Below are 15,094 nucleotides of genomic sequence, written 5' to 3' on the forward strand. Positions count from 1 at the left end.
TGAGAGTATTTTGCAATATTAGTGGAGACAACAACATACGATTACTAATCATAACTTTGTATTGAGAAATGTCACTTTCCTGAGTGAAGTTTATGATTATGCCTTTGGGGAAAGTACAACAACTTGAATATTTAAAAAGATTTTTAAAAAATACCCCTCTGGTAAGTCTACACAGATCTCTGTATGGCAAATAGTTCTTGTTGCATCTCCTGAACTGATGCCTTGCTCAACAGTACAAGATTTCCTGCCCCAAATCAAAGACAGCAGATAAGAACTTTTCCCACATGAGAAGTATCACAGACACAACCACACAGGGCTTGCTAAGGGAAAGATGCTCTCTCTGTATCTTGGACAGCATTACTGCAGCTCTATGTCAACCCTTCAGCTAGTCATCAACTAGCAAAACAAAGGCAACACAATCACCAGGAAATTTCTCCACTCTCTTAAGAACAAATGCTTAAACCTTGGCAAGCCCATACTCTCACACAGCTGTGAGATATAACATTATGCAAATTTTTCTTCTTTACAAGAGTTAATGGAGATTCATACTGCATGGGAAGGTAGCCAAGGGTACTTTTTCTTCCATATCAATTAGCATCATCACTTTATAGCTGAATTTTGTTCTTAGTTTTCCAGATGGAAAATTCTCTTGAAATTTTCTATTAAGTCTTTTTTCCAGTTCTCTGTTCTTACTCCTTCCTGCCTTGTACCTTCAGCATATCATTCTTACCACTGCTCCTCCACTGGCCCATCTGGTGATAGCTAAGATTGATTTCAGTAGACTCACAGAATGTCCCAATGGTCAGCACTGTAACAAACAAATTCACTTTTCCCAGCTAACTTCACAAACCCCTTGAGGTAAATTGATGCCATAACCCCCACCTCTCCTTCTCTCCAGTCCATAAATGAGATGCTGAAAACTACCAGTTTCATCCAAACTCTGCTTGGTCAACTAACCTTAGAAAATAAGAGACAAGCAATATAAATGTCAGAGAAATATTCCCCTTTGCAAAAAAAGAGGGTAAAGAAGGTGGAAGCTCTAGGAGTGTTCATCCTTGAGTGGAATGATGACAGGGCTGTCTCCTGCACGTGGAGCAGAAGAGACAAATACTAAGTGCAGGGAAAAAGATTAAAGACAAATATTAAAAGGAGATAAGAGAGGAATAAGAGAGGATAAGAGAGAGATCAATTTTTCCAGGATGTAAAAAATTGTTTTAAAACATCATGGCTAGCAAGGCATACTCAGAGTCCATCTATTCCTGACAAACAACTGAAGCATGAACAAATTTTCATAAGCTACAGGAGTACAGCTAGTTGCAAGCCTGATGAGCAGGGAAGTGGAAGCTCTTACAACAGTGAGCTTATCTGCATAAACCCACAAACGAAAGGCAACTTGGTGAATGTGAACCCAGCCAGTAAGCCTGATGTCCTGCACAACCATTTTGAACCCTTCCATGGCCAATCAGTCCTGACATCTAGTTAAAAATGGCTGGGGAAGGAAGATTTCTGATGCTGAATAACATTGAGACAGCCTGAAGCAACAGGGCAGGACCAACTTGATAACTGCTCTTCTACTATGAAAAGTGGAAGTAAAAGTTTATCAAAACAAAACATTAAGTAACATTTGAACATATGCAAGACAAGCAGCATGCAAGGGGCTGGTGAGATTTAAACTGAAAAGCTCACTCACACCTCGATATTTTGAGAAGAGAACATTGCATTCTTCCTAGTGATGAAAATCTGACAAAAATAAATGGCTAATCCTATAAAACAAAGGATAACAACCATGGAAACTAACAATGCTGTGAAAAGTCAGACCACTATACTACAGGATGTACTTCCCTCACATTATTTTGACATTTCATTTTTAAGTTGTTCTAATAGCTCTGCTATATCTTATCTTACAAAGGAAATGAGGTCTTAAGCTTGGGTCTCATGACAGCACCCTACTATTCCATTTTCCCCTTGGAAAAGGAACAAGGCAACTGATATACTTCCTGAGAACCATTTGATCTACAAATGAGTAAAGAGAACTGTTCTACTTTACCAAAATAGAGCTCTTAACTTTTTCATTAAGAACATGCATTAAGAACTGCCCTGTCATACATCAGCCGATTATTTACAGTAGCATCAAGATTAGACCAAACCATGCAGATTGATGAGCTCTGGTCTTTAAATCCTGACTACAAGATTCTAAGTGTATTTCCAACAACTTAAATAGGTTCTGATTCTGCAAAGACAGTACCACTGAGGCATAGTTGCATGTCCATATAAAGCTGAATATACTCTTAAAACTTCCAAGGGAGTGAGTTGAAGGTGTCTATGTATTGACATCCCAACACACAAATGGGGTTTTTAAAAACATAACACTCTCAGCCTGCAAGCCTGCATATAAGTTATTCATATTGTGGGGACACTGAAGTTTTTTAACATTATTGATTTAATTCACTGCTCTTTTATGATCTGTCTACATTTCTCATTACAGAGAAACAAAAATCAATTAAACCCACTTCACTTCTATAATCACCTCATGTTCTGAAGCTGTGGTTTCACAACAGCTTCAAGATGATGTAAGTAGAGCTCATGACTGAAAGAATTTGTTGAGTCCACCTCCACACTCCCCTCCACCCCACTCTGGTTAGCATTAGCACTCCTGCACTATTCTGCTGGGGGTTAAATGAGAGGCAAGTTGGAGCAGAAGTTTTTTTCCCTTTAAAAAAGGGCAATGCAAACTCAACCTCAGGGCAAGGCTTCCCACTATATGTAGCAGAGTATACTCATGCAATGTTCACAGAAGAAGACAGCGCTGAAGGTGAGTCAACTAAGTTAATTATGAAGAGTATCAATAAAAAATTGACTAGCAGTCTGACATACTACAGAGTGATTCAGACAGCTTGCTAGCTGCACCATCTCCAAATTCATCACCTGGGCAGTGGGGAACATCATCACCCCTTTCACCCAGGGCCTACAGAAAAGGTAAAGGTAAATTTTAAACTTTATTCCCTTCCTTTTTCCAGGACACAGTTGCTTAAGTCACAACAGCTTTTAATTGCCTTCTACATAGAAATGTTCCTTTTGGATTCTATTTTTATACATACAAACCATGAATAGCACAATGTTTCAAGCGAATGATTTTTTAAAACTAAAATAAATTAGACTTACAGAAATGAGGCATCAAATACTACCTTAATTCAAATCCAAAGTAAGGATCTTTCTGGCTCTAAGCACTACTAGGGAACCAAGTGAAATCCATAAAGGAGTTCTAGGGGTTTTATAACATGACTCTTAACAGTGTATATCATGTCATGATGCTACCTCAACCAAAGTAAACAGGACTCCTTCAGAGACAGGCTGCTAACTGCAGACCTGCAAAGCATGTGATGGCAACCCTGCCAGCAGCACTGCCGGCTTCTTTCCCATTCCACCACTGTGCACCACCTCCTCCAGCTGGGCCCAAACAGCTGCTGAATACCCACATCGTCAAACTGCTGTAACACAAAGGGGTGACCTCAGTCCAGACCAGTTCCTTCATCTGGGGCACAACAAAGACATTTCAATCATTGTATAGATGGGGAGCAGAGATACTGAAACAGCCCAGCCATCCACCACTGTGTGAGACTACCAAGAGAGCCACTCAATGACTCCTGAGAGTGAAATAGCTCACAGCCTTTCAACTGCATGCAAAAAGTTATTTCTCTAGTTTGCAAACTCGCACAGAGAGTTCTTCAGGCACCTTTGTAACCAATTTGCATTCAAAGGCAAACGATTTCTATGAAATACAACATTTTTCTAAATTATATTCCCAAAACATTTGCTCAGGCTTTCACACACAGGCTGACAAAATGGCACTATTTAAAAAGTCTTACCCTCTAGTTCAGAAAAAAATAATATCCTTGCCAACTATTCCATTCCCTGTAAAATGGAATGCTGCAAGTCTGTAAGTCTGAATGCCCATGCCCTAATACTGAATGGAAATTCATGGAAAGGAGGCACACAGCCTAAAAACACTTAGTCATTTGGAGAGTACTTCAGAAAGAAGGAATGTAAGAAGTGCCAGCACATACACCTACACCAGCTGCTCAGTTTTCTCAGATTCTCTGCTATTTCAGTCAGGCATTATCTGACTGCAAGCAGAGCGTAGTGATGATTCAGTAACATTGTGAGGAGTACCCTTTTAGGGTAGGTGAATGGGATCATAAATAATTACTCCTGAGAAAAGCAAACAAAAAATATTCTCTAGAATCTGATAGAGCTGTGGCATCTGCTACCATACCATACTGTGCAGCTGACACCTAAGGATTCCACAACTTTTGATCTCTAGTCAAAAGATGGGAAAGCACAGCATATTAGATTTGCAAAAAACATGTTCCCATCAGACACCAACTTATTGCCTTTTCAAGCCACTTTTTTGCCACACTGACCTGCAGTCCCTCTCCTCCTGCACTTTTTTTCTGAATCCCAAAAAACCAAGCAGTCAGAAGGCTTCTCCTTAGGGCTTTTACTTACAAGTTAGAAACTAAACACCAATTACTGTCCAGAGAATATAATCAATAGCTAGGTCCTAATGACCACGTCATCTGCCACTCAAATCCAGTTTTCACAGCAGCCTATTAACTTTCGTTTTGAAAACTATCACTCTTAGCAAAACGTGTAAGCCCTTCAAAATAAGAACTGACATTAAGCTGTCAGGATGCAAGGGACTTGAAGTCATTTGGACAAACTGTCCTGAAAGTCAGAGCTGAAACACAACTTCAGTGGTAACAGAGGTACCTAAATAGTGAGGTCCAGTAAAGACCATAACATATGGCAATGAAGGGAATTGCTGTGTTTCTGTGGTAGGAAACACCACTCCTCTAACAAAATTACTTGTGCTCTACCTCTCCACCTTCCCAAACCCGAAGGAAGGATCTGAAATGTGATCACACTCAGCCCCAAAGCTAGCTCACCTATACCTGCGTGCCTTCAAGAGAATGGCTTGCTCCCTACCTGAACTGACAAGATATCGCGCTGTCCGCATAGAATCTACCCGAGTCTGAAAACAAAACCGGCTAAAACAAAATAAATTAAAATTGCAAGAGAAGAAACAAGAGAGCGGGAAGAGAGCTGACAGGACAGCGTTTTAAATCCATTTTAAATCTATCTGACTCACTGCTGGTAAGTGAAGTCATAAACATCCCCGACACTGGCTATTCTAAGATTTTCTAAAGTACCTCTGTGCCTCTTCCCCGGCTCTCAAGACTCCAGCTACGCGCTGAGTTAATAAACAAACATTTATTTAGCCCCCAAAGGACTTGGGAGGATTTTACAAAAACCAGACACGAGGCCTACCCTGGAAAAACTTCCCTGAGGGCTGCTCACCGCTACCAGGTGGCGATCGGGGCGGACAAAGCGCGGTCTGAGGGCAGGAGCGGCTGCGGAAACACTCGCGGAGCCGCGTCCCGCCCGCACCGGTGCCCGCAAGCCCTCGGGACGGGGCAGAGGAGCGCCGGCTGCCGGGGGAGACCGGCAGGGCCACAGGCAGGAAAGTTCCGGCAGGGCAGGAGCCCCGAGCCCCGCGCCCGGAGCCTCCCGCGGGGAGCCCCTGCCCCGCCGGGCCGGAGCAGCCGCGCTGCGGCGCGCCCGCAACCGGGCAGCGCAACGGGGCGCGGGAGGTGCCGCCGCCACATCTTCCTCGTCCCCTTCCTCCTCCTCTTCCTCCTCTCCCGCACGGCGGGCGGAGGGCACGGGGGGCGCCGTGCCAGCGGGCAATGAATGGCCGTGCCAGACCCGCCCCCACCCCCGCTCACTCACAGGCGACGTAGGCGACGAAGGCGAGCCCCATGAGCAGCTTCATCCTCCTGCGGTTGATGGCGGTCAGCAGGCGCAGCAGCGGCCCCTTGCTCACCATGCCCCGCGGCAGCGGCACGCAGAGCGCCGGGCACGGCCGCGGCCACCCACGGCTCCGCTCGGCCCCGCTCCGCCCGCCCCGGAACCGCCCGCGCAGGCGCGGCGGCGGCAGCGCGCGCCCGCTCCCCCGCCCGCCCCTTCCCTCCCGGGCCACGGACGCGGCCGGAGCGGTGGCGGCGCATGCGCGTGGCCCGCGCTTCCCTCATGACACGCGGTTCGGTTTCGCGGCCGCGGGTTCCCTGCGGGGTGCCCGGGAAATGGAGTGCGCCCGGTCTTTCAGGGCCCTTCAGTGCCGGACGGGCTTGGTCACTTGTCGCCTGCCACTGTGGAGGTCCTTGGAAAGTGACCTGCTGGAATGAGCAGGCAGGCGTGGACACACATACACAGCACGTGTGGCGCTGGCACCTTCGGTACCTGGTGCTTTGAAAGCGGTGTTTGCGTCGTCCTCAATGTGCTTTCCGTATCTGCATTGTAAGGACAACCACCTGGATGCAATTTTTCAGAATCACAGAATAGTCTTAAGTTGGAAAGGACCCGCAAAGATAATGAAGTCCAATTCTTGACCCTGCAAAGGACACCCCCAATAATTAAATCATGTGCATGAGAGCATTATCCAGATGCTTCTGCCAGGCTAGGTGCTGTAACCACTTCCCTGGGGAGCCTTGTCCCAATGCCTGACCACCCTCTGGGTGAAAAAGCCAGATACCCAGCCTGAACCTCCCCTGCCATAACTTCAGGCCATTCCCTCAGGTCCTGTTGCTGGCTGCCAGAGAAGGGGCATCAGTGCGTGCCCCTCCACCATGTGAGAAGCTGTAGACTGTGATGACGTCCCCCCTCAAGGTGCAGTAGGATGATGCTGTTTGAACACGGAGGCTGGATCAGATGAACTGCTCTGGTGCCTTCCAATCTTGCCCTTTCCGTGATTCTGTAAATGAAAAATGTGAGGATTTCCCCCTTCTCCCCCACATCTCTGCCAGCTTGTAGTTTATGACTTTACCCCTGTTCAGGATAACAAGATTGCAGTTGGTTTAAAATCAATTACATTTTTATTGCAGCTTCTATCTCAAGTCCTAGTGGCCTGTTGCAAACTGCAGATTGGTATTTGCCTGGAGGGGTAGGTGCCTTCTTCATGTGTCAAAACATGTTCTCCTGCCAGCAACTACACTTAATCTGAAGAGAAATCTCTCTCCACAACCTGACCTTCCCCTTGAGTAGTGTGGCCTCCACACACTTTGTACGGGATATTCTTTCTCACACTTGCCTCCCACGGGAGAGGACTGCAAGAGCAAATGTTCTTGAAATAAATTCTTCTTTTCAGTATAGAAATGCAGCTTGTTTACAGCAAGAAACTATGACCTCAGTCAAACAGAGGCTCACACAGTTAACAAGCGTTAACTCCTTATTACAAGGAGTAAAGTCAGTGAAACAAATGTGGGAGAGTCAGAAGGGTAAGTGCAGTGAGGTGCTGTGCAGAGTGATTAAGAATATCCCCCTCTGTGAGACCCATGGAAGAAAAGGGACTTTTTCAGGAAGCCTTAAGAATTGAGATTTCCTAACCCTGGGCTCTGATTATAAGGCCACTCCTTTCCTCTTGATTTTTGTTTCCTTTGATTTGTCTTTGCTATTTCTAACTTGTGAGTTCATTCCGCTGCTTCCGGCTACATGGAGTAAGGGCAATAACAGATCATCATTTAAAACATGACCTAGCTCCAAATTCATCTTGTGTAGTAATCTCTCAAAAAGTAGCAGAATTTTATACCAGCAGTAAATTTGGCCATCAAAAATCTACAGCTGAACAGTGCTACATGAAAGCTAGAGAATATTACAGGACATATTCATATGCACAGTACAAAATCCACAAGCCTTTAGGGGTGCCCCAGGTGCTTTTAACAGTTGCCCTGCCCTAAGCTGGGCTGCTCAGTGTGTGACTCAAATCATGCTGCCTCTGTAAAGCACCTTGCTTGGCACCTCGCTCAGTCTTCGTGCCAGTTGCGCTGCAGAAGCATGTTCAGACAGGCTGCAATCTGTGAGGATGGGAAAAGGAGAGCAAAGGAGCAGGATGCATTATGGAATTTCATGGTGGAGGAGACTTGAACTCTGCAGGAGGCAGGCTGGCCATGCTCTCTGCAGGGCCAGCTGTTTGTCATGCGTGACATTAGGGCCAGCTGTGTCTGTGTCACTCTGCAAATGAGACAGAATGTGTCTAACTTAACTGCAGGGGGGGGGTGACTGTAAGTCTGTCCCATCTCAGCTGTAACTGTCCACATGTACCTTGTAAGGACTATAAATTTTCCAGACCCACGATGGCCAACAGCAGGCCAACAGCCAACTTATTTCAGGATACAGCTGGTCACATTCACAACCTTGTGCCGAGGACTGGCACCAGTAGCAGAGGTTCTGGTATGTAGTGGCTGCTAAATGTGCCAAGACAGGGATGATAGTTTTGAGTGCTGAGTCTTAATGTGCTATAAATCAGGCAGTATGCATCCATCTGCCTTTGGGTTGTTATTTTGGTCAGGCTGATCACATGACATCAGCTAATGGCAGTCTTCACTGAGATGGTTTGCAGGCAGTACACCCTGTCTCCCACATTGCAGTTTTCAACTTTAGTTCTCAAAGTGCTTTATGAGAGCATTTTGATTTTTTTTTTGTTCACTAAATCATGGCCTGTAACATAGCCTGTAACATAATGGGGGATTTTGAATGATGGGATTTTTAAATAACTTTTGATAATGATTAAAAATGTGTGTGCAGGTATATCTACCTGAACAACCAGTATGAGTTAAGAATTCACAGCACCCTTGCAATGTACTTTTCCTTGACACCAGATCAAAACTATGCAAGTGCCCAGCTGTTGTTCCAGAATTGGGGAAAAAAAACCCACAAAACCAACTGCTACAATTTGTAGAATTTTCACATGATGCTGCATGCAAGAGACTCTTATGCCATGTGGAAATACCTGGAAAATGTTTGCTTTCTGTCCCACTCATGTTTCTGCAAGAGATGATGTTTCACAGTATGATGTGGGAGACATAAGTGGACCCTGGGCGCTGAGACCTGAGCAGAGAGAATTGCTATGTACAAGATAACAAAAAGAGTTATAAAGTACTGAAGAAAATGCAAGCATAAAATCAAGCCATTACCAGCACTCTACTTTCATCTTTTATAACTTTGGTCTCTTAAGTTAGAAAGCTCAGTGTAGCCGAGGAAGTAACACAGAGTTGCCCAGCTACTTGTATGCTTCCTCACCATTCAGCTGCATCCTAGTGATGCTTACCTGGGAGGAATTGTTCTGGTATTGTTATCCTCCTCTAAAAACAGATGATTCTGTGGAGTTGCACTGTTGTATTGCACAGGTACACTGACCCAGATGTATAAAGCCCAAGACAATCTTGAAGAACTAATGGCATTCATGCATGAACATATTGTAAAACGATTTAAAAGAAAAAAAATAAAGATTGGAATGTGATTATTTGTCTTGGTTTGTTCTACTTTTAACAACAGCTCATAGCAGGAAAGGGAACTCAGACAAAAATGAGTTAAAACTTGCAGTGTTTCTCTTCAGGAAAAGTTAGAATTTTGAGGGTTTGTGGTTTTTACAAAGGCTAATAAAAAGAGAACATGCAGTTCTGGGAAGAGAGTTTATTCTTTTCTATTAACATCTCTGAAGGAAAAGAAAACTGCTAAGTGCTTCAGACAGTTATTATTTATTATCTGGAGGGTAACAAACCATTTCAAAAACAATTGGATCATAACAGTTCTGAGCAGAATTGAGACAATCCCAGCCATTGAAAACATACAAATTAAGAGACAGATCATCCAGTGAATGCAAGCAAAAAAGTGTCAAAACATAATATGAAAATGCCTACTTATATGTGGATTTGCAGAAATTATGTGAATCATTTAATGATTTAGACAGTTATTTCCAAAGAATAAACTTATAACATCTGAGGCAATAATTGTATTTCAGACTACAGTGAGGTCTATCTATTTTGTTAAGCAGTTTTGTTCATGTGGGAGTATCCCCAGTATTTCATTTTGAAAAATTTAAGGCTCTTTTTTTTACACCAAGTGTATAGAAACCCGAGAGACAACACTCAAAAAAGTTGCTTCAGGCTTCAGGCTTTAAATTGATATACTGACTCAATTGAAAAAAAAAAATTAAACAACATTCCTAAATTGATTTGTAGCATTACTTAAGCTAGTAATGTAGCAAGTACATAAAGTACTTGTTCTTCATGATGCATTTTCCCCCTGAGTTAACTGAAAGCAGCCATGTACATTTTCAAAGTTGGAAAAAGATTTTAAGGTGCTTTATCTCTTCTGAAAGTGCAGAAGGCCACATGCGAGATCCCTTGGTAATTGGGTCAGAATGAAATAGCAGATATAGTGCTAAATTAGTGATAATAAAAACTTGTGAGCAGATAAAACCACTGTTCCTCAAAGTTCTTTTATCATACATCAAAGAAGCTAGTTTATTAGGCTGGGTCAGCAAGTTACTCATTCACTGCTGTTTTACATTTCATAATTTCCCAAGCCCTTTGGATCTTTTTAATTGGTATTGCTCTACCCTAGAGCACTTTGGAAGTAATGCCTTCGAATGCATCCATTTTGGGCTGTATTTAATCCAGAGCAAGATGGAATTAGTACTGAAGAGGCCCATGCCTTCCTCTGATGATATACAGCAGTCAAATCTGCATGCCTCTGTTTACTTTTATATCACTGGCCCAGAAAGTGAACAAAAATAAATATACCCTGGGTGGGCTAGGGATGTATATGCATGTACTTTGCATGTGGCATAGTGGCTGAGGACTGCTCCTTGTTAAGAAAAGCCGCTTGGGTTTTATGCTGGAAGTCTGTGCTGGCCACTATAGCACTAGTAAGAGGAAGCCCTTTTACTTGCAGTAGTACTAGCTGGATGGGACTTTACCTGTGTTAGTCATGTGCTTCATAAAAAGTCTGCCTCTCCTTTCCTCTTTCAAAGCTCAGGCAGATGACTTTCAAGCCACTTTAGTGGAAGTGCTTCTATGTTACAGCAATGTGAGGATTGTCATCTTAATTGGGAATAAGGAGCTGATGCTAAGTAACTGAAGGAGCAGGACTGCAACATGCTGGAGAATATATCTACTCTGCAGTCTAGATATTGGTGTTCTCTCCTCTGAGGCAAGGAAAGTCTTACTGCTGTTCAATTTCTTTTGGGCTGTCAGTGAAGTAGAAAGCAAATACGGTCATTAAAGGTGTTCAAGAACTTATACAGTTGAATTTATAGAAAGACATTATTGAGAAGTGTCTGTATCACAGTGCAGTTGAATTGCATTTGGAGTGCAAACATTCCAAAACTGCTGGTTTATGTTATTACTCTTTTGTGAATTTTTCTAGCTGTAGTGTCAGAGAAGTTAGATGGATGACAGAGAGGACATGTACACGCAAACATTTCTGTAAATGTAGCACAGAAGCATTATTAAGTTTATGAAGTCCTTAGCTATGACAGCCCATGACCTTATGAAGAGGGATCTAGGACAGCTGCAAAGAGAAGAGCATCATGTATCATGTATCATCTGAGTGAGTGATGGGGCGAAGTGTACCCTGAGCATATTTGCAGGTGACACCAAACTGGGAGAAGAGGCTGATATGCCAGAGGGCTGTGCTGACATCTAGACAAACCTTGCCAGGCTGGAGAAATGGGCTTAGAGGAACCTCTCAAAATTCAACAAGGAAAAGCACAAAGCGCTTCACATTGGGAGGAAGAGCCCCAGGCAGCAGTACAGGCTGGGGGACAACAGCTGGAGGTTCTGGTAGACACCAAATTGAACATGAACTAGCCATATGTCCAGATAGGAAGAAGGATAATGGTATCTTGGGCTGCATTAAAAGGTATCCTGGGAGCAGATGAAGGGAAGTGAGCTTTACCCTCTACTCAGCACTGGTGAGGCCACACCTGGAGTGTTGGGTCCAGTTCTGGGCTTCCCAGTACAAAATGTACATGGATATACTGGAGAGAGCACAGTAAATGGCTCCTAAGGTGATTAATGGTCTGGAGCATCTCTCATATTAAGAAAAGCTCAAAGAGCTGGGACTTCTCAGCCTAGAGAAGAGAAGGCTCAGGAGGGATCTCATCCATGTGTACAAATAACTGAAGGGAGAGTCCGAGGAGGATGGAGCCCGGCACTTTTCAGTGGTGCCCAGTGACAAAACCAGAGACAGTGGGCACAAAGTGAAACACTTTGGTTCCCTATGAAATCAATAAACATGTTTGTACTGTGAGAGTGACTGAGCACTGGCACAGGTTACTAAGGATGCTGTGAAATATCCATTCCTGGAGATACTCAAAAGCCATCTGAACAGGAACTGGGCAACTGGCTTTGGGTAGCCCTGCTTGAGCAAGAGGATTGGACTAAATCACCTCCACAAGTGTCTGCCAACCTAAAACATTTTGTGATTTGATGTTTACAAAGCAAACAAAAGCACAGATCCACATATTTTATTTAGATGTGTGCTTTTGTTCTTTTCCAGGATACAGCTGAATAGATACAAAACCAGACAAGTGCCTACCTTGGTATAAACTAGCTTTAGTTATCTCAGTAGAAATATTCCTGTGAGGAAGGACAGTAATAACCAGCCTTGTGTGTAAACTTACTCTTGTTTGCAATTACAGGCTTTAGAATTATAGCCTATAGTCAAGGTTATTTACAGTATCAAATTTCTGTTTTAAAGTGAGGAAGATTAGGAATTTCCAGATAGGTTTTCCAGTAGCTAATGAGATTTAACCAAATAAATTTTCACTGCTGCCTTCCAAAGTTAAATTATGGTCTTACATAAACAGTAAATTCTCCTGGTGAATACCAGTTAAATGGATTTGGAAATTGTTTTGCAGCCCAACAACCAACCAAACCTAGCTAAAGAACCTTTGAATTTTCTTGTTATACAGAGAATAAATTCACTGCTGGTGAAAGCAATATTCCATAGATTTGCAACTAATCTACAAGCAATGTGAACTTTTGAGTATGAAACTTATTCATAGAAAAAAGGACAATTCTTATGTGCACATCTTGTGCCTCTCATTGGCACTGAAGATTTATTACTGCAGTGCTTACTAAAAACGAGCAAAAGACCACAAAATCTGGTGTATACAGCATTTGCATTATTAGATCAAAAATAATTATCAGAAATTTATCTTTCCATGTTGTGCCAAGGCTTCCGTGGGAAGGTTTTTTAGATAAACAAGTTTACATTTATCATGGGCTCCACAGTGGACACTTAAACTGATTTGAGAAGGCCAGGCTTGGATTGAGCATATGACCTTACTGGTTTATTTAGCCTTCTGCTTTTAGCTATGGAAACCATACTGTGAGGTGAATCATGAATTGAGGAAGGATTACAATGAGGCAAAGCTGGATCATACACCTGAACTACATTTGGGAAATATTCCTAGGTCCTAAACTTTCAGTGTGTGAATTATGTTGAAGCATTCTACAAAAGGTTCTGCAAAAAAAAAAAAAATCTATTGTCAGATTTACATCTGAAGTCTGGGGGAGGCTGTAGATCAAAAAGGTTTGGAAACCTTTCTTCTATGCACACATCATAGCTGACTAAGTACGAACAGTATCTCAAACCCTAGTGCAAATTGAATGGAAAATCATTATGTTGAATCAAGTCTTTGGTAATTCCAGCAAATAGGTGGCTCAGGAACTTATATATACAAAAGCATTTTGTGTATTCCCAGTTGTACTGGGTAGTACTGGATAGGTGCACTTCCAAATGGTACAAATATGCCTGCATAGATTATTGGAAAATTACTCTCTTGCCAAAATAACTTAAACTGGTACCCTGAAAAGAATCAGGCAATGTTGGTAAGATGAGCTGTTAATGTAGATTTTGCCCTAAAGTCTGTGATGGTGATGGCTGTGAATTTTTTAGCCTTGGTACATGCCTTTATAAATGTATGTATAGCTTCCTATGTCTCTCTATGTCTCCCTCCCTGCTCTCCTGTCTCTCTGGTCCCTCAGTAATTTTTTAATCATCAACTTGTTTAATCTGAAATAGCATAGCTCTTAAAGATGTTAATTTCCCCATATATTTATTTGTGATAGGCAGATGGGAAGTATATATGTTATTCTTGTCTTGTTTAGGAGCAAAAATTCTGTGCAGGAGAAAGACACGTATGAACGCTTAGACCATGAGAGTTCCAATCAGATCTCACAATTTGTTAGATATGAAACAGTACAACCACAAAACACAAATACTTTGGAGACCAGAGTTGATGAACTTTTGTCTTCCTGGAGCTACTAATCCTTGTAGCAAAACTTGAGAGCAAGCACCATAGTGACAGCTTCCTGGAAGAAAGGAATAAGCCCTCAGAAGAAGAGAAACCTACAGAAGATGGAAAGTACTATGGAAAGAGGGAAAGGAAAAGGAAGTAGTCTGTTGAAACTGTGCCAAAATATCTTGAAATAAAAATTTTAACTACCCATGTTTCTCTCAATAGTTTTGAGAACAATGCTAGATGATAACAATCTAAAGTAGATTTCTGATCCTTTTCTCTCTCCTCATACCCAGTACTCCATGGCTTTACAAAAAAGAAGTGTTTGTTTGTGTGAGTAGAATAGAATGAAGGGTGACATCCACATGAATGGCACTTGTGTGCCTTGACTCAGCCCATCACTCTCACCCAAAGTGAACTTGGCTGTAGAGACTCCAATTACTCATTCATCTCATGCAGCCTCCATTTGCTAAATCCAGCCAACTGGAGAGCAAGTGCAAGTAAAACCAGTTTTGTATTCCATCTGTCAGGCCATGCACTTGTCTTCTGTATGGTTTTCACACATCAACAGACAGTGCAAAAGAAAAGGCATTTGAAGGCCTTGTTTTCCATTTTCTTTTTTTAACAAAATGATCATACTGAAGTATCATATCAAGAAGCTTTGTATAGAAATTTGTGTGCTGTTCTCCAGAAATTCCAACATTATATTCCTGACTACCTTTATAATTTATTTAAATGTTTATAGCCAGGTAGACATGGTTTACAGCACCTAAATTAATCTTGTGAGACTGCAAAGTCTGGAATACTGTTTGAGGTGCTACCTTTCACATTTGTCTAGCTTTAGTAAAGGCTTTGCTCATACATTTATGGGCCTGAACCAAAAATTTATCGAATTCCCAGCTGTTAAGTACCTCTGATGCCCTTCAACATAGTCACACACTTTGGGAA

General features: G+C 42.5%; 1 protein-coding gene across 1 annotated transcript in view; it reads right to left on the reverse strand.

The window, feature by feature from the left end:
* UXS1 (UDP-glucuronate decarboxylase 1) overlaps positions 1–5,955 on the reverse strand; it is a 55,899-nt gene extending 49,944 nt beyond the window's left edge. Inside the window, exon 1 of the mRNA XM_059466711.1 lies at positions 5,791–5,955. Coding sequence (XP_059322694.1) covers positions 5,791–5,887 — 97 coding nt within the window. The 5' untranslated portion in view covers positions 5,888–5,955. The remainder of the gene's footprint in view (positions 1–5,790) is intronic.
* Positions 5,956–15,094: the final 9,139 nt, after the last annotated feature.

This window comes from Ammospiza nelsoni, chromosome 2 (assembly GCF_027579445.1).
Source record: "Ammospiza nelsoni isolate bAmmNel1 chromosome 2, bAmmNel1.pri, whole genome shotgun sequence".
Taxonomy (NCBI): Eukaryota; Metazoa; Chordata; class Aves; order Passeriformes; family Passerellidae; genus Ammospiza; species Ammospiza nelsoni.